At 48.7% G+C, this 18680-nt stretch overlaps 7 protein-coding genes across 7 annotated transcripts; 5 read left to right on the forward strand and 2 right to left on the reverse strand.

The window, feature by feature from the left end:
* Positions 1 to 114: 114 nt before the first annotated feature.
* Positions 115 to 1698, forward strand: TRIVIDRAFT_32941 (uncharacterized protein; the record flags this gene model as incomplete). The annotated part of the gene is made up of 4 exons (XM_014104440.1): positions 115 to 236; positions 305 to 652; positions 723 to 866; positions 927 to 1698. Coding segments are annotated over 4 exons (1386 nt in total), but the record flags the coding sequence as incomplete, so codon positions are not given.
* A 941-nt stretch (positions 1699 to 2639) lies between these two features.
* TRIVIDRAFT_72801 (uncharacterized protein) lies at positions 2640 to 4425 on the forward strand (the record flags this gene model as incomplete). Its single annotated transcript, XM_014104441.1, has 2 exons — positions 2640 to 3583; positions 3649 to 4425. The coding sequence occupies 2 exons, from the start codon at positions 3062 to 3064 to the stop codon at positions 4423 to 4425; spliced, it is 1299 nt and encodes a 432-aa protein (XP_013959916.1).
* Positions 4426 to 4889: 464 nt separating this feature from the next.
* TRIVIDRAFT_189458 (uncharacterized protein) lies at positions 4890 to 6203 on the forward strand (the record flags this gene model as incomplete). The annotated part of the gene is made up of 3 exons (XM_014104442.1): positions 4890 to 4897; positions 5139 to 5668; positions 5740 to 6203. 3 exons carry the CDS (start codon positions 4890 to 4892, stop codon positions 6201 to 6203), a joined length of 1002 nt encoding a protein of 333 aa, XP_013959917.1.
* A 1906-nt stretch (positions 6204 to 8109) lies between these two features.
* TRIVIDRAFT_137536 (uncharacterized protein) lies at positions 8110 to 8843 on the forward strand (the record flags this gene model as incomplete). Its single annotated transcript, XM_014104443.1, has 2 exons — positions 8110 to 8294; positions 8360 to 8843. Coding segments are annotated over 2 exons (669 nt in total), but the record flags the coding sequence as incomplete, so codon positions are not given.
* A 665-nt stretch (positions 8844 to 9508) lies between these two features.
* On the forward strand, positions 9509 to 10773 carry TRIVIDRAFT_33118 (glycoside hydrolase family 18 protein; the record flags this gene model as incomplete). Its single annotated transcript, XM_014104444.1, has 3 exons — positions 9509 to 9613; positions 9814 to 10045; positions 10100 to 10773. 3 exons carry the CDS (start codon positions 9509 to 9511, stop codon positions 10771 to 10773), a joined length of 1011 nt encoding a protein of 336 aa, XP_013959919.1.
* A 2897-nt stretch (positions 10774 to 13670) lies between these two features.
* Positions 13671 to 14662, reverse strand: TRIVIDRAFT_189461 (carbohydrate esterase family 4 protein; the record flags this gene model as incomplete). The annotated part of the gene is made up of 3 exons (XM_014104445.1): positions 13671 to 14350; positions 14401 to 14465; positions 14526 to 14662. The coding sequence occupies 3 exons, from the start codon at positions 14660 to 14662 to the stop codon at positions 13671 to 13673; spliced, it is 882 nt and encodes a 293-aa protein (XP_013959920.1).
* Positions 14663 to 15178: 516 nt separating this feature from the next.
* TRIVIDRAFT_62386 (glycosyltransferase family 2 protein) lies at positions 15179 to 17411 on the reverse strand (the record flags this gene model as incomplete). The annotated part of the gene is made up of 3 exons (XM_014104613.1): positions 15179 to 16682; positions 16738 to 17306; positions 17355 to 17411. The coding sequence occupies 3 exons, from the start codon at positions 17409 to 17411 to the stop codon at positions 15179 to 15181; spliced, it is 2130 nt and encodes a 709-aa protein (XP_013960088.1).
* Between the last annotated feature and the right edge of the window lie 1269 nt (positions 17412 to 18680).

Consider the following 18680-nt stretch of genomic DNA (forward strand, 5'->3'; position numbering starts at 1 on the left):
GGGGAGGATGTGGCCAAGGGAGAACGGGGAGCTCGCAAGCACCTAATTGCCCTGAGCATCGTGCTATGTCAACTTGTTGTGGTAGGTGGGCGCTGAACAATTCGCGTGCAACATCTGGTCTTAACCGAAAACGCCCAGGCTCTTCCTTTCGGCTCCGGCCTTTTGGTCGCCTTTACTGTTCCCGCACAGCTGGGAGCAGACCCTAGTATGGGCATTTGGATTGCTGCAGCATACCCGTAAGAGCTGTCTTTATCCGCCTGTGGCCAGTACTCGTGAAGCTGACCAGGATGGTGGAACGCAACAGGTTAACTCAGGCGACTTTTGTTCTAATGGGTGGCCGCGTCGGCGCTGTGCATGGGCACAAAAAGGTTCTAGTCATTGGAAGCATCATCTATATCCTATTCAACCTAATTTGTGGATTCATGCGGACCGTCGAAACTATCATCGTTATGCGAGCTCTTAGCGGCGTGGGAGCTGGCATAATCGTCCCGAATGCCATTGCCTTACTCACGACATCGTACCCTCCTGGCTTGGGTCGCCTAATATGGGTCGGGCTGTTTGGAGCCATGGCCCCTGTTGGCGCTGGCGGAGGCTCCGTGTTCCCCGGCTTCTTTGGTCAACTGCTGCCGTGGTGGTGGCTGTTCTTCTTCTTGTAAGTGAGAGACGTAACGGGGGTGGGGGGTTGGAAGCATTAGCAAAGCTAACGATGAGCGATCGAATAGTGCCATCGCCGGAGCCGTTATTTTCGGTGCCGCTGCGATTATTGTACCGTCCGAAGAAGTTACAATGGATCCGAATGGCAAGGTCGACTATCTGGGCTCTTACTTGGGTGTCGGTGGTCTGATCTTGTTCAACTATTCTTGGACGTTAGTGTCTGCCAGATCTGCAAATTAGATCTTAATAACATCTGCTAACTGTCGATACAGCGAGGCTTCCGTCAAAGGCTGGAATGTCAGCTATGTCTACGTTCTTCTCATCCTTTCCGTGCTGCACATGGCCCTCTTCCTAATATGGGAGGCCAAATTCGCAAAGGAGCCGATATTGCCGTTTTCTGTTTGGTCTGCTCCATCTTTCAAGCCCATGTTGCTCTCAGCTTTCTTCACCTTTATGAGCACGGGCATCCTCTTATACTATATAACACGATGGCAGATTGAGATTCGCCACTTTTCCAACTTTCTCAATGCCGCCGGATTTGTGACATTTACACTCATGGCAACACTCGCCTGCGGTTTGAGCGCGTTCTGCATCCGATATCTGCCTGCACAGTTTGTGATGGCAATTGGGACAGTTTCCGCCCTGGTTTCGGGTATACTGCTGGCAACGATGCCAGTACATCAAACTTACTGGCCGCAGGAGTTCCCGGCATTGTTTATTTTGGCCTTCAGTCCTGATTTCATCTTTACTGCGGCACAAATCATCACCAGCAATAGCGTCAAACGAAAGCTCCAAGGCGTGGCGGGATCTCTCGTTGGAACAGTCCAACTGTACGGCTTGAGCACAGGTCTGGGATTCGCCGGGACGATTGAGCGGTACACAAACAAGAATGGCGCTGACCCAATCGGCGGCATACGACATGCCTTGTGGTTTTCTGTTGCGTTGGCTGGTGTGGCAACGCTGGTGTGTGTGGTGATACGGATTCCCAAGGATCAGCGCGAGGGCTGGGACGAAGACGAGAGCGAGGAGCAGCCTTGTGAATAATATGCTTGAAAAGCAGTTTCGTCGGTTTTGTCAATAAATGACTGATGACGGTTGGTGTGACGACAAAAGCGAAGTTTTGACAATTCTTTTTTCTCATATTCGTCAGGATTCATGGATGGATCTAAGCATACATTTTGATACCTCTAATACCGATAGACATGTTCTAGATAAGGGATCGTTTTGGACGCTAGTTGGCGATAAAATAGCGCTTTTGTAATTTAACATTTTTGATCATAGAAAACTCAAAACCAGGCGGCGTTATCTCGTATCTCTGCAGCCAAGCAACATTAGACGTGAATGGTTCATGTTGTGATCTTGCTAGAGTTTATATACGCCTCTAACAGCTAACATATAACGGCGATAGTGGCTAAACTCTCAACACAAGATGGGTACCTAGCTTCTTACTCGGGCCATTAACGACCGAACAAACCTACAGTAGATAGCAACAGTAGATCGTCCATGCTCCATCGAATATCCAACACCTAATTACATCTCCAAATCATTGATGCAAATGCGCATCTCGATACCAACTTTTCCCTGCGCTGTGGCTAGTGTCTTGTCACTGGACGCGCCACAGTCGTCATTTGCAGAGCTGATCTCCAAGCATGTGACGTGACCTATAGCAGCAGCCTTGGCCGTCTTTTCTTCTTCTCGTCCAAGCCTGCAGCACAAAACTTGAAACTGTCGATATAATTTCCTGCCGTCATCATCATCATCTTCTTCGCCCTCGTTCGTTTGTCGTGCCCTTTTGATTCTAACCAACATCATAGGCTGTTTTAGGGAAAAGAAGAGCTTCTTTGGCTCGCAGGTGGCTGCGACATTGCGACGTCGCTCACGTGCAGATAAGCAGGTCCTTGCGCCGATAAGCTGGCGCTCCGAAGTCTGGACACTTCACAAGCTTTTGGTTTGTCATACGAGCTAAAAAATCATATCGGGGTAGTGGGAAAGGGAACCGGAGCTGCTCTGGCTCGCGCTTTTTGCAGACGAACAAAGACTCGGGGAGAAGAAGAAGAAGAAGAACTAAAAAAGGGGGACGCCTTGCGCTCTTTCTTGCATCTACGCCCCTCTCCCTCTCTCCCTCTCTCTCTCTCTCTCTCTCTCTCTCCCCCGGACAAAGGACGACAGCAAGCCGGGCAAGACAGATGCGTAGCCGCTGGTGAGGGAGCGATTCCGGGCGACTGCATCTCGGGGATTGTCATCTTCGCATCGCGGCAGCTTCTGGTGGCTCGACGCCGAAACCCGGGAAAGCGGAGCGTTTGCTGGCTTTTGGATTATTCTTCGCATCGACAGCGCAGCGCAATAGAAACAAACACCACAGCATCCCGCTTCGTGCCCCGGCGACACTGCGCCCCCCGCCGCACTCATGTGGTGGCCATTCAGCATCTTCTTCAGCAGCATCTTCCTCTTCGCCATCGTCCTGTCCATCCCCGTCGCCTTCGATGTGGGCGGGCGAGACAGCGGCCTGGCCTACAGCCTGAGCCTGTCCATCTTCTACATCTTCTACTCGGCCATCCGCCTGGCCACGCCCGAGAACTCGCGAGTTCGCTGGACCATTGTGTCGCTGCTGAGGCTGGCGCAATGGTTCGTCATCCCGTCGCTGCTGATCTGGGCGCTGGGCAAGTTTGCCGTTGATGTCGATGAGGCGAGCTGGGTGGAGAGGACCTTTGACGGCGTGTTCCACTCCAAGAGCACCAGCTGGACCGAGTGGATGTTTGGCAAGGAGGGCGTGCTGGAGACGGTGATGCTGGGTTCGTGGGACAATGTGCTGCGGTATTCAGGGCCCGTCTTCCAGCTGCTCGAGGGCTTCTGCACGCTACTTGTGATCCAGGCGGCGGGACAAATTACTCGATGGCTGGTCAACAGAGGGAGGAGCGATACCTGGGTGGTGAGTTTGAACATGTGAAAAAAACTGATAATGGCGTCATATGAGTGGCTAACTTGACTCTACAGATCTTCTTGCTTGCATTCTCTGGCTCCATCATTGCCAGCGCTGTCTACTTCCTGTGGCGTGTTGCTCAGTTCCCACAAATCAGCAACATTGATGCCACGCTCATTGGCGCTACCATGACCACGGCTGTGTTCCTCTGCGCATACGGCATTGGCAGCGGCCGCGGCAGTCCTGTCGAGTCATCGCTTCTCTTTGCTTATGTCGTGCTCTGTGTCTATCAGATCTTTACCGACTACCTCCCCTCCGACGGCACCTATTCTGCCGAGGACCAGGCATCATCTCAGCCAGAAATCCCCCCGCTGCCGCCCATCATCATGGCCTCGTACTCAACCTTGCTTCATATCGTTAGCACTCTTCCCAACGCTCTACACTCTTCGCTCGCCCTATTGTACGCTGCTTTTCAGACTATTACACCGTCCGTAATCATCTCTCTCGCATACCGTCTCTTCGTCTTCTACTGCGCCACCCGCATCATCCCTTCGGTACGGGATCTGGGCGCCCGAGCCATGATGCACGAGCCAGACTGGGATGAGTCAGAAGCGGCGTCAATGTTCCTCAGCATCCTCAGCTACTTCTCGCCCACAATTTTGATTTCCGTCTATACTAGCCTGCTGTTACAACACTTCTCCACGAGCGAGGGGCCAGATGGATGGACACTCAGGGGCGGGGACGTGGGTGGCAGCACTTGGCGGTGGATCAACGTGGGACTGACGATGGTGCTGTATGGGATTGAGCTTACGCTCAGCACAGACGACCAAGACCATTGGAAGGTGGATTGAAGTGGTACAAGGAGAAAAAAAAGAGAGATCAAAGACAGGAGAAGGAACACGGCTTGAACCAGAGTCGGCCGTTTGACAGATGGGAAAAAGGAGGGGACTGCAGCCAACCCTCACGAAAAGAGGACACTACCTACAGTGAGCGAATCAGAGGCAGATTGCTGCATGTATGGGATTGGAAACATGCAAAATGTCTGCTTCACCACGAGAAATGAGATGTTGCACCTTGACTTGTGCAGTTCGTCAGTTCAGCTACTACCTTTGTTGCAATGGGGGAGCATATAGAGCGAGCAAATCCTTTTATGAAGCTCTTGTTAGACAGCACTATATGAATACTTTATTTGAAGCCGCTATTTTAACTAATTGGATGGATTTGTGTATTGACGTAGTTCTGTATTATGTCGTCTGTTTTACTGCCGAGGCTCGGGATTGCGATTAATATATTTGTCTGAGCTGAGCTAGACGACATGGAGATGCAATTACCAAGTCGGGCACTATTTAGTGAAGGAGAATCCGGGTAGCTAGCTCAAAACAGGCTAGATCCATCTGTTAGCCCAAGTGTAACTACCGTATTAGATCTGCTCCTCTTCCGTAAAGGCGCATCTTATACCATTTCTCGTTCCTCTTCGCCTCTCTTATTGCTTCTCACTTCCCTTCATCCGCCTTACCTCTTGAATCTACTCTCTACTGCCGCACAAAATGGCTTCCAAAGACAGCCAATACGGAACAAAGGGCCTCCCGCCCCCTCCCAATGTTTCTGTAGTCACCAAGCCCATGGCCGGCCTCCTAGTCGACATCTATGGCTTACAAGAACTTCCCCCGGCTCCAGCACCAGTAACTTGCTTGTGGCTCCTCCATCCCCGGACGCGGTCCAGGGCTGTCATGCATGATATCGCGAAGCGAGCCGTGCATTCTTGGAACCAGGGCCAGAAGCAGAAACAGCGGGGGCTCGTGGCGCTGGTGTTTGACATGCCTAACCACGGGACGAGGATGGTGAGTGAGCTGGCGAACCAGGCGTGGGATGAGGGCAATGAGCAGCATGCCATTGATATGCTTGGCTTGGTCAAGGCGGGTGCGGTGGATGCGAGCGGGTTGATGGATCAGGTGGCGGGGTATCTTGGGAGAGAGACGGATGCTCATGTGTGTTTGGGCTGGAGTCTGGGAGGACATGCAGCGTGGCAAGCGTGGTTTGGTGAGGACAGGATGGATTCTGCGGTGGTGATTGTGGGTTGTCCGGATCTTGCGGGTGAGTTATATCCTTCTGTGACCAGATGAAAGCGATATACGAGCTTCAAGATGCTAACACGAGAGAAAAAGGCCTCCTAGGCAGTCGTGCTGCAGCATCCAAGCTGGACTATGGCGGGGCGAGTTTCTTGGGGAGCAAGTATTTCCCCGCAGACTCCATCGCCACCGTCCGGAAGAGCGATCCCAAGGGCATCCTCTTCGGGACGAATCCCATCCCCTCGCTGCCCCTTTCATCGGCTGAGCAGGACAGGCTGCGAAAGATCCTTGACAGCCGCGTTCGGGGGAAGAAGTTGCTCTTGTGCTCGGGCGGCGCTGATGAGCTGGTGCCGTACGCTCAGGCGGAGCCGTTTATTCGGGTGCTGAAGGATGCTGTTGGTGGATGGTATGCTGATGGGGGCGTGGAGGTGGATGATCGGGTGTATGAGGGTGTGGGACACAGGTTTGCGGCGGATATGGTGAATGATGCGGTTGCGTTTTTGATGAGGGTCGTTGCGGAGGGGCCGAGGCAGAAGAGTGAGAGTAGAGCAAAGATGTAGATGTGGAATGTTTCTTCAGCAGTCGTATTCGATATGACATGGTGGGGATTCTTGAACAAGCATACCGTCTTAGCTGAAATACTATGGCCGTTTCCAGAGCTACAGAGTTTCTTGTATCGTATCAAGACGTATATGCTCGAGATTATGATTGCACAGGATAGACTGGAGTTGAGGGACTGCAAAACGTATACTTCTATCCTTGTCTACTAAATATATCCCCTTTTATCAGCGCCGCATCCATCTAATATTGTGGACATATCCACTAACAATATACATGTACATATATTAAAAGGATATACTATCTTCCCCGCAAAACGATTCTCTCAAAAGCCACTCACTGCTCTTAAGTATCTGATTAGATACTGTCTTCTGACCTGACCTCTTCTCCCATTCACGTAGCCCGGTTTTTTGGATCCTAAATTACCTACGCGAGGGGGTTGTTTTTGAGACGATGTTAATACTAGATCTCTGCAGTGTAGAAAGTTGCTCCCAGTCTAAATGGGATTGCAAGGCCTGAAAAAAATACATCTATTTTCAGGCTATCAGATTTTTTTTCCCAGACAGGTTGCCTTCCAGCCAAGATTGCATTTCCAACTACAGCTTTTGCAACAAAATACCTTTCATCAATCGCAGCTATTTAACTCAGCAGCAGCTATCAAATCCAGCAGCTGCTTTCCAATTCAGCAGCTTTCCATCAAAAGCAGCTATCAGGCCCGGCGACAGCTTTTACATCCGCGATAATGAAACCGCGCTGGAAAGGTCTTCAATCTGCAAGATTGTGCAGATCTGAAAGCTCTCTCTGGCCTATCGGAATACGTATAGATTGAAAAATGCTTCATCTCGTGGAGTAATAGCATGACGGGCCTTACGATAAGATTTCCGACACTACAATCTTGCAGCATTCCTTCAGAACCCATTTCAGAAAACCCGCATCCCTCCCATTTTAGAAACCCCCCTCTCGCGCGTAGGCCATGTACATGATACTCTTTGTACTATCATGGCCTTATGTACCTGTAATCTGACCACCACCAGGAGCGTATCATTGATCGGATTCTTCGTCATAATGCCCGCCATGATTAATAGAGCTGCCACTATCATCATCCTCCTCATCAGTATCAAACCAGTCATCAGGATGTTCGTAATTCAGAGCCTCCGGTTCCCGAGATGTGCCAGAAATCGCAGCAACACGACGAAGATCCCATGAGAGCTCGAGAAGATCATAGTCTGGGATACTGTTCAGGCCTCTCCAAGCGTGAAAAGTAGATGTCTGTCCTGTCTCAAGCGGCAGGCCACTAGGTTGATGAGCCCCGTTCCGGTCAAGGAACAGGTTGTCTCCTCTTCTAAGATTGAAACTTTGTGCAGCCGGAGATGCGTATAGGTGTTCTCACCTACGCCACGCACTTAAGCTCACCAATGCGCCAGCTCAAATGCATTATTCTGAGAGAATTGAACCACACATCTGTTGTTGTTTGTTAAACTCGCAGTACATTGTTTATAAACCCACTTTGCAAACTCTAGCTCTACGAGCAGAAGCTTCCCTTTGTGCAGAGTACTATCCATTGGAGCGTCCGGATCTGCAACTATCGCTACTGTCACTCTCTCTTTCTGCTATTGCCACCTTCTTCTAGTATCTGCTACAATTTCTACCTTTGTATTGAAATGAAATGAGAGCAATGATTGAAGTGCGTGTTTTTAAAGAGCTACTTGTAAAATAGTGTGTATCAATTTAATATATACCATCTCCAGCAGGGAAGCATTGAATACATCAGCCATTTTCTGTACGCTAGAATCGAACCCACGCAGCTTCTTTGCATAAACGCCGAATCCAGTTAATCTCCTCTAATCAACGCCACTTTCTACCGCCAATCCACCAGTCCAACACTCGCATTCGCAAATGACTTTGCCAAACCATTTAATCGTCGTCTGTTGCCACGGCATCTGGAACGGCGGCCAATCAAACGGCGCCAACGAAGACGAATGGCTGATCGCTGATTTTCAGCGTGGCGAGACGCCCACGTTTATTGAGCACATCAAGGCAGGGATCCGATGTCTCGCTCAGGACTACGACAATGCTGTACTCGCATTTTCCGGGTGAGCAATGCAAAATGGAGTCAAGATCCTGAAACTCTCTCTAATCTGATGCGTCTGGTCTGCAGCGGCCCAACGCGAAAAGAAACGACTCTGAGTGAAGCTCAAAGCTACGCCAACATCGCCTCCGCACACGGCTTCTTCAGCCTCATCAGCTCCCCGCAAGGCACCTTTAATTCATCCAAAACCTTGATAGAAGACCGCGCTTTAGACTCTTACCACAACGTGCTCTTCAGCCTTACCCTCTTCTACACTCGCTTCCGTACTTGGCCCATTTCTTTAACCATTGTTTCCCACGCTTTCAAAAAGTTTCGTCTCATCGACGGCCATTGCACTGCTATTGGATTCCCCCTCAATAAAACACAGTTTGTTGGGATTGATCCGCCTGGAATGACGAGCGGAGAGAATGAAGATGCGTTAAAGGGCGTAGGACAGGCGGTGGATGACTGGACTGCTGATCCGCATGGCAGAGGAGAGAAATTGGCAGGTAAGAGGGCGAAGAGGAATCCATGGGGAGTTTGGCAAGGAGTTTTTGAGGAGAGGATGGAAAAAGATGATGCTACTAAGGGGGGGTTGGTGACGAAAGGTGAAGGCGAGAAAGAGACGTTGGTGGATGGTGCGCCACGACCGTGGGAGTGAATTTGGTTCAAGAGGCATGCCAATTTGCGTAACGAGTATTATAAACTCACTTTCCTATAGATCGTAGATAGAATTTCTAAGTTCGAGTTAATTGTAAGAGTCGCTGGCGACGTACACACCCGATCGCTATAAAACCACGAATCGAAAGCCTGGTCACTTAAATTGTCACACACTTTCGTCATTTGTGATCAAAATAAAGTCGACCATCCTCTCACCTGCCACGACGACGGCATTCTTACCTTAAAGCATCAATTTTAGAGAAATGAAAAAGATCATCTAGCTAACGCATCTTTTCAACATGTTCACATCTTGGCATAAGCGAAATGCATCATCATAGACACGTAATGTTCACATAACACCTCCGATTATCCCTAGGAAAGCTGCATACAAAACAGCTCATTGATCAAACTCATCGACTGCTTGTCTCCTACGTAAGGTACATAAGAATACGATGCAATGATGCACCCAGGACTGGAGTTGCTGAATCATTCAAGAGGTACATAAATACACTGCGGGGTTCTTCAATACTCACTCTCATTCTCTCTCTTTCACTGTCAGTAACTTCTGAATAGCACAAAATGCCCTACATCAACGCAGTCTATTACCCTTCATGGCGCGTCTATAAAGACAAGCCTCCCTCCAGCTTAGATGTCGCCTCCATCACGCACATCTTTTACGCCTTCGTCGGGTGAGTGCCTACCAAACGCCTCTAACAAACACCCACCTTCGCGTCATCAATTCCCCTCTCAATGCCTTGAAGTACATGCGCAGTCATAGTACTAATCAATTAAACTATTTAGCGTAAATGAGGATGGAACTATTCGCGTTCGTGACTCTAGACACCTTCTCCTCCTATGTTCTGAAGACTAACTTTGAATAACAGGCGCTGGATCAATGGGCCGACAATGAAAAAGAAGTCGACGGCATCAAAGGATGTCTCGCCGCCATTCACAAGCTCAAGGCCGAAACGCCGCATATAAAGACAATTATCTCCATCGGCGGTGGCTCCAGTAGCAAGGAATTTCCCGTCCTTGCTGCGAATCTGGATGCGAGGCGGACTTTTGCTCTCGCAATTCGCGAGTTTTGCGAAAAACATCACTTAGACGGGGCCGACAGTAAGCGATACCACCGTGTCCATACAAATAAGATCAAATAACTCATCATATCAGTCGACTGGGAACACCCGCAAGACCCAGACGCAGGCGCAAACTACCTCCTCTTCCTCCAAGATATCCGCCGCGCCCTCCCCTCCCCTTGGTTTCTCCTCACCACCGCCCTCCCCGTCGGCGAATACTGTCTCAAGCACATCGACATCTCCGCCGCCGCCGCCATCCTTGACATGCTCAACCTCATGACATACGACTTCTGCGGCGGCTGGACCGACGTCTCCGGCCACCATGCGCAGCTGCTCCCGCCGAGCCAGGACATCAACGAAGTCTACCCGACGCTACGCAAGTCAGCCCATACCGGCGTCACCTATCTGCTGTCGCGCGGCTTCCCGGCCAACAAGATCATTCTCGGTATACCGGCGTACGCGCGCTTCTTCAGTCAGGCGCGCGGGGCAGGTCATCCCTTCAAGGGCAGCGGAGAGATTGATTACTGCGACTTGCCGGACAAATGGGTCTGCGAAGCGTGCGTCGAAGAAGCCGGAGCGGCGGCGTGCTTTGTCGATCAAGACGGCGATAAGGGATTCGTGTCGTTTGATGTGCCGAGTACGGTCCGGATAAAGGCAAGATATGCCAAGTCTATGGGCTTGGGAGGATTATTCTATTGGACTGGCGTTGGTGACCGGTCAGGAGATGAGAGTCTCGTCGCTGCGGGCTGGAGTGAGCTCCAGAGCTGAATCCGTTATGATGACGAGATGAGTTCATAATATTTTATGAGAATTTTACCAAGTGGATTACATCCATTTAATTTCCAAGTATCAACTAAACATACGTGTTTCTCTTCAATCTGGTAAGTTTCTTACTTTCCTCAGGCGGCATTGTATTACAAGTCGATTATTTAACCAAAATGTCAGAAAATCGGTATTACCTGGATAAAAGTAATATATTGCCTTTAACCCTAAGTATTAGAAACAGCTGGTTTTATTAAAATTAGTAAAAAAAAAACTTCTATCTTATATATCTAGTCGTTCTTTTATTATTACGTATCGTTATATTCCTATATATAAAGATTAAAGCTGTGACGTCCTAATCCCTATTCCTAGTATAGGGTAATGGTTCCTAAGAGAGTAAGCCTAAGTCAGTAGGTTTATGTTAGCAGAGAGGACGGGGAGTAGCTTTTAAGCGGTTGTAATTATAAATATATAAAAATAAAATAAAAAATATAACTGTAAAGGGATTCCGATAGAAGGACCCTTATAGCTGTTGTAAAGGGCAGTAGCTAGCATAAGCTGCTAGCACTGACGAATCTTTTTGGTTTATTGGCTCAATTAGCACCCTTTCTAATTGTTGTTACAATAACTTATATTTAGTCTTAATACTTTATTAATAACTAGCTATTTAAACTATTTAAATAAGTATAATAAAATAAAATTATATATTTAATTATTTCTTTATTCTTACCTAGAAATATATAATTATATTAATAATAAAGCTAGTCTTATAATGCTTATATTATATACTGGCGTAAGACAGAACAAGCTGCGCTCTTATTGGTTGTCCTATCTGTACTTTTGCCGGAGTACGTACTTCTGTTGGTTCAGGTCGTAATAAAAGCTATTCTCACAGTCCTCTTATTACGTACTGGGATAAGAGCCAGTGTTGTTTTTGCTAATTGACTTTCTCTTCTGTTCTTTACCCAAAGTAGGTACCGTCCTCTGGTCAGGTGGTGACAAATATTTAGCTCAACCTATTCGCTAACATAAACTAGAACTATAGTTTATCCCGTAGGAATACATAAGGTACCTTTACTAAACTTTAGGTGTACGGTTTGTTATAATTCAGTCTTAGCTACACCACGTTCAGTATAGTAAAAATCCTCACTGTTAAGCAAATGACTTTCAAGTACTCTGCTAAGCCCGATACTTCCGATGTACCTCAGCCAAGAGGTTGTAGTGACTTATGGGAACCAATTCTCAAGGCCATCTTAAGTCTAAACAGAGAAATTCATAGAGGTAAATGTCAATGACGAAGGGGCTGTTGGACTCTGAACCATTTGGGGAACTTACCTGGTAATAATACATATTAGGCTAAAAGGAGGCCCAACAGAAGTAGACTTTCGATTTTGCCCAAGAGTTGGGGACAGAACTGCCTTGGTCCATATACAGGTATTGTGGCAAACCCGACATGCAACTCCAGCATCCTCCACGCTACTTTAATCTCTCCCCTCCCGCCGCTAGCTCGCCGATGATTCGAGTGGCGCCGCGTTAACGTTGAAACCGCCGATGGCATACATGCAGGTACAGGTCATTTGTTTGAGTGGCGCTGCGTCGACGTTAAAACGGACGATGACATACATGCAGGTACAGGTCGTTTAGTTGCCAGCTATTTCTGTTGACGAAACGTTAATTAGTTGAGCGGAGCCTCCAGGAGCAAACACGGAATATTCTCCTTTTTTTTTATTAATCATAGCATAGGTATGCTTGCTGAAGCAGTCCATGCACATTCATCATAATGCAAGTACAATAGTCTCAAGCTGATGCCATCGAAAAGAAGTGAACAATTTTGACACTCGGTGAGCTTCCACCTGTAGCTATTCCATGAATGGGAGGCTGAGGATTCTCTAAAAATGCTGGAGGGGCACAGGAGATAGTACGTGGAGAATTTGTTGGATGCTGAGATCGATTGTCAGCGAAATATCAATACCGCCCTCCTACGCAGCTGGGGCGGGCTCCTACGACGCCATAATTCAGTTGGTATGGCAGCTTTGGGTTCTGGTTATACAAGCGATAAGCCCCTTGACGATGCAGAGTATATAGGCCCTCTAATATGGAGAGTTCCAGTAGCTGTAATGAGGCATCGGATCGACATCCAAACATGGGATGCTGGCCAATCGAAGGCTGCGGGGATGATGAGTGGCGCTACGATTAAACATCCGTTGGTCATATAGAACCTTAACTATGATGGTTAATCCTTAAAAATGTAATAGTTCCCAACTTCAGCTTGCGAAGTAGCTTCCTGCACAACTACCGCGTCCAATGAGATCTTGCAGGTCAACACCACCTATCCCACAAGCGCCTGAAGAAGATGCATCCAAGTGTGTCTGCAATAGCGGTCAGATCTTCAAGGACGGCAGATGCGTCTGCCTCCGTCGGGTGTTCAAGCATGGCAATTGTGTCGCCCTGACGGTTAAAAGTGTAATGGGAAGAGGTGCAAGCAACGGAACAGACAATCCTCTAGCAAGTGGTCCAAGAGCTGCTAGTGCCACAACAGTCACTGTCTCTCCCTCAGCACTGGTTTTCCAAAAGTATTTTCCCAATGTCGTCACGCAAATATGGAGAGGTTTAATTTAGTGCTAGCATTCAGAAAACTTTGTTTCATGTGAAGCGCAAACATCCTGTACAAATCTACAGCTTGGTACACAACAAGGGGTGTAGGTAAGAGGGATAATTGCATTGAGCTGCTTGATTCGATCTAAGGGAGCGACGATGGCCGGTCTCTTGTACCTATGTTCAAACTGCCGATATCATAGGCAGCAGCCTATTGCCTGATGCTAGATGTGGTCATTCGCTCTCATCGTGAACAAGTTCACGATGATTGTAATCCGTGCCTCATTTCTATCCTCATTCCAACATGTCTACCTGGCATTAGTGTACCAGTTAGACCTAGGATCACCCAGACACTCCCCGACAGTGACAGGTCGGAAGCCCTTGCTTCTCAGGGTCTTAATCATATATGCAGTCAGAGAGATGACAGTCTGCTCGTGGGTGTCATGGCTCAAGCTGATAAAACCATCGTGCTTAGGATTTGCGCTCGCTAGAGCATTATAGAAGATGGCCTTACTATTGCCAATCAGCTGAGGTGAATCGTTGAGGTAGTCCTTTGTGTCGATATTCCAGTTGACAACATGGTATCCCAGACTTGTCACATAGCCCAAACATCCGGAGTCACGCGAGCAGGTACCGTAAGGCGGGCGCAGGTACGTTGGAAAGAATCCAAATATATTGCGAAACGCCATCTCGTTGTAAATGATCTGCTGCTCGCGGATCTCGCTACTTGCGGCTGAGAGGTCTGCATGGCCCCAGGTGTGAGAGCCGAGTTGGTGACCGGATCTGTACATACGACGAAGAATCTTGGCCCAACCGTTAGACTCAACATCGATTGGGCCTTTGCCCAGGTTGTTTCCGACAATAAAGAACGTAGCTTTGACATTGAAAGAGTCTAGGATATTGAGAAGCTGAGTAGTGTAGTTGTACGGGCCGTCATCGAATGTGAGAGCGACATTGCCAGGATGAGTGCAATTAGTAATGTAAACATCTTCAAGTTCAATTAGCCTCCATTATATCGCTTTCAGAAGTTTGACTTACTGTATGGAGCTTTGCCGTTGGTGTTGCGAGGGATGCTCTTAGTACTCTGCCCAGCAGGCATCTGACTGGAATGTAATAGCGAGTTAGGTACTCAAACCATCTAACATTGAATCAAATGATCTCACTTAGCGTCGCAGCTACCATTGCTATAGGCGATCTGACATTGGGGAGCCTGGCAGTAATCCTCGGTGGTGCCGCAGAAGCCAGACTCTGAGCAACACTGACCGCTAGGGCACGATCCTACACCACTACCGCAAGACATACGCTTCTCCAGCTGGGTGTTTTGCTTCTGGCGTTCAGTGGCATGCCGAACCACATGCCCCTGGCTGACCTCATAGCCATTGGCCAAGCTGGAAAGCGCAGCTAGATATAGAAACAAGTGATATCTCATAGCGACGATGATAATCACAAGTGTAACGGGATCAGAAAAGAACAGAGGACTTCGAGAGTCACTTTACATGGCAATCATGGAGCTCGGTTGGCGTTGGTTGCAGCCTGGCATACTGGTTGGATTGGATGGGCATTTTAACATTTCAAGGCCTGGAAGTTAGCTTCTAATGGAGCATTTGTTGAGGCATTGGATGTCATCAAGATTTGTGATATGTTATTGCGTTCAAATTTTGGGTTTGGCATTGCATCAAAACCCTATGATATTGCCTCTAAACCTATGTGTGTTGTCTTTATAGCCACATACAGCGGAAGGCCACTAGGCCGCCGCCACAATATATCGCTCCTTTCATTGGACGCCTCTTTTTCTTCTGGCATTTCTTAGTGACCCTCATTTGAGAACCTTTCTGGTCTTGCCCCAACCGAAATTGTCCATGTTGATGACTGCGTAGACCATGACGGCGATATTGAGGAAGGGTCCGAAGAAGACAAAGATGAATAAGCCCAGGAGGAACTGAGCGCGCTCTATGAGGTTGCGGGGCAACCAGATTACCATAATAATGTAGTAGATGAGAGGAATGACCATGACGCCAGCAAAGGAGAGAATGAGCCACCACGGCTGGCTCATGAAAGCAAGGATCATGCAACCAATTGACGCAATGACGAACACGTTCAGCGACCAGGTGATCACGTTAGAGAATGCGACGATGCGCTCCCACCACTGGCAGTTTCGAGAAGTAAAGAGGAGTAGGTCATTACTCGTAGCGCCGAGCGTCCAACGCCGTCGTTGAGAAAGGAAGACGTTCCACGAGTGGGGGACATCGGTGTGGGCTCGCGCACGCAAGGCCTGGCGAGTTTGCGCGTGGGGGAAAGTGACGAAGAGCTGGCAGATGTGGTTGCGATCTTCAGAGGCTGTGGCCCGGATATGCTTGATCATGCCGTCCATGGGTTGCGGGTGGTAGCCGAAGCGATCGACCAGGACAAGGTCGCCGCACGTCTCTTCGCAGATCTTGAGGAGCTGGCAACATCCGGGGAGACAAGAGACTTTCTTAGTGGCAATGGATTGGTGCAAGCGGCGGAGACCCTGCGCGATAGTGTACTCGGCGGATTGGTATATGGACCAGAGATTCCAGTTGCAGTCCTTGAAGTCAACGGCGACGAAGCCGCAGACGCCGACAGTGTTTGGGTACTTTGACTCCTTGAGGAGCTCGAAGATGCACCTTTCCTCGAAAACGGTGTCAGCGTCCATGCCAACGAGGTAGTCAATTGAGCCGACCTTGATGTCGTCGGTAAGCCAGGTTGTCATGGAGTCGAGGAACTCGCGGGAGAAGAGCGTGCTGGGATTCTGAGCGCGAATATTGAACTTGTATAGGAAAGATCGAATGACGATGAGACTATCCCGCTTTCCCTGGTTCTGCTCTTTGATGATGCAGTAGAATGGGATGCCTTTGTAGAAGCCCTTGGAGACTTCAATGTCCATCTGCTGGCCGTCCCAAGCAGTGTAAGCGCCCTTGATCTTCATGCGCTGGGTTTGGTGGAGGAAGATATCCTCGTTGAGGTACTCAGCAGTGGTTTTTTGCATGCTAGGTCCACGGACACGGCCGTCGCAAATAACCATGATTCCCTTCTTGAGGCTCTCGATGCCGGTCTGGATGACGAGCGAGTCGAGCGAGCGGGTGCACTCTTCAATGGTCTCGTTGTAGCAGGGTATCACGTAGATCATGTTCTCCAAGTGGTCGGACTCGATGATCTTTTCGGGGCGTATGGCGCGGAGGAGGGTGAAGAAGGTAATTGAAGCGATCATGCAGCAATTGAGGACGAGGGGGAATGAGATGAAAGGGAGGTAGACGTAGTAGTACTTGGGCCACCACCAAGAAGCGAAGATAAACATGAAGCTGTGCTACAATTAGCGTTGGTGTTGTGATGTATGTTAGCCAACTAGGAACTCACTTGACGGAAACGAGGGAGGCTGTCATGATGTACTTTTGAGCAGTGACATTTCTCTTGCCACGCTTCATGAGTGTCGTATGTTCGACATTCTCTTCAGTGATTATCTCTCCCTTGGGCTGTAAAGTGGTGTTGTCCTCGACCTGGGGCGCGGGAGGTTGGCGACGATGAGAAGCAGCAGCAGGAGTAGGTTCAGCAGCAATCTCTAGGACGGAAGGAGAGGATCGCCCAGAGCCATCATCCGGGTTATTGTCAGACCGGTTGCTGAAAGAGACGGGCAGTCGAGGCACAGGAGTGATAAGATCCTGAGGCTTCGGCTCAATAGGGCTTATGACAGAAGCAGGAGCTGTTGTTATATCGGGTATATTAATGGATGTTTGACCGAAAGATGATTGGGATGAAGAATTCTGTGAATCGTGGTAGCTGTCCAATGAAGATAGTACTTCCTCACTCATGTGAACGAGACGAGGAGGATCAGGACAAACACCCTCAAATAACTCATCCGAGCCCGTTGAGAGTTGCTTCCCATCGCCCACGAGCTTGGCATCAGCTTGGGTCCGAACAGTTTGAATCTAGTCGTTATTAGCAATGTTAAAATATCTCCAATACAAACTCCCTACCTTCTTCTTCTCCATAAGCACAACACCAGGTGCTCTCTCGACGGGAATAGAAGCCATCATGGAAGTCTGATGTTCCCACAGACAATAACCCCGAGAACAAGAAGAGAAACGACTGAAATCTGTTCGATGGGGGAAGCGAAGGACTTGTTGGTAAGACACACCCCTTTTCCATATGTCGAGGAGTTCTATAGAGGTGGCTAATACTACGATTGGTGAATATTCTACTATGTTGAACGTTTGGTGTATTTCTTGCTTGAGCGAATCAAGAATGTTTGTTGAGGCATTAGAAAGCATCATTAAGATTTCGTATATTTTATTGAGAACTTTAATATACGATATACTATTAGATATCACACTGCATCAAAACATATTGTGTTCAGCTCTAGCTGAATTTAGGCTCTCAAGCAGTAGTTTTCCTTGAGTGAGGGTGGCTAAGTGATCGCCCAATAGCACAGACGGGAACCGCTCCGTGTACCTGAAACGCCATGAGCGGGACCCCGTGAAGCGTCGAGATCTTTACACATTTACGTGTCCTCTGCGATGATCGTTGAGAAGTGTCCTGCCAGCCACATTGTCGGTTGGTGTTGGTGCGGGTTTGTCGTTGAATCCACGCTTTCGGGGTCGGCCAGCCCCCTTCAGAGTTAGCGAGTTTGGGTTATTTTGGGGTCATTTTGGGGTCATTTTGGGGCACTTAGACTAGCGCAGGGGGAGAAGTTAATGAGGTGTGTATGTACACCCTACCCCCAATTGTTTAGTGATTGTTTTGAGGGAGAAACGATTTTCAGTTTTTATTTCCTGTTTTGTTTATTTTGAAATCCATTTGTCACCTAATAGCCAGTTAGGTTACCAATTGCAGCGTCACTTCTCAACTTCTCCTCCTCCCACAGTCTTCCACTACACGCCCTGCCTGGTCAATAATGAGGTGGACGACAGGACGCCCACAGCAAGCAGCGTGGCGTCTGGGCCAAGCCCGATTGTCTAGTAACCCATGGGCGTGTTGTTAGGCCGCAGCCCTGAATGCTTTTGTGAGCCAGAGCCCGGAAGCAAGTAAACGAGGCTCACGAGTGGTGCTTTTGTCGTACCACGGCCTTCAATACTCGGAGTAGTGGCTGAGGAAACTTCGTAACTGGGGACAGGATCTAGTTGGCGGCTGATATATGCAATTTAGGACGGCTAAGGCTCTCCCAGGGCTCTAAATAAGATATAACCAGCAGGTATTTCAGATCTAAGTAAATGGAGAGGGCTTGTTTTGAATTCTCCATGGTGTGTGACTCATTGGTTCTTCTTCCTGCTTTTCTCTCCCATCTCTCACACTCATCGAAAATT

Source organism: Trichoderma virens (assembly GCF_000170995.1).
Source record: "Trichoderma virens Gv29-8 chromosome Unknown TRIVIscaffold_3, whole genome shotgun sequence".
In the NCBI taxonomy this organism is placed as follows: domain Eukaryota; kingdom Fungi; phylum Ascomycota; class Sordariomycetes; order Hypocreales; family Hypocreaceae; genus Trichoderma; species Trichoderma virens.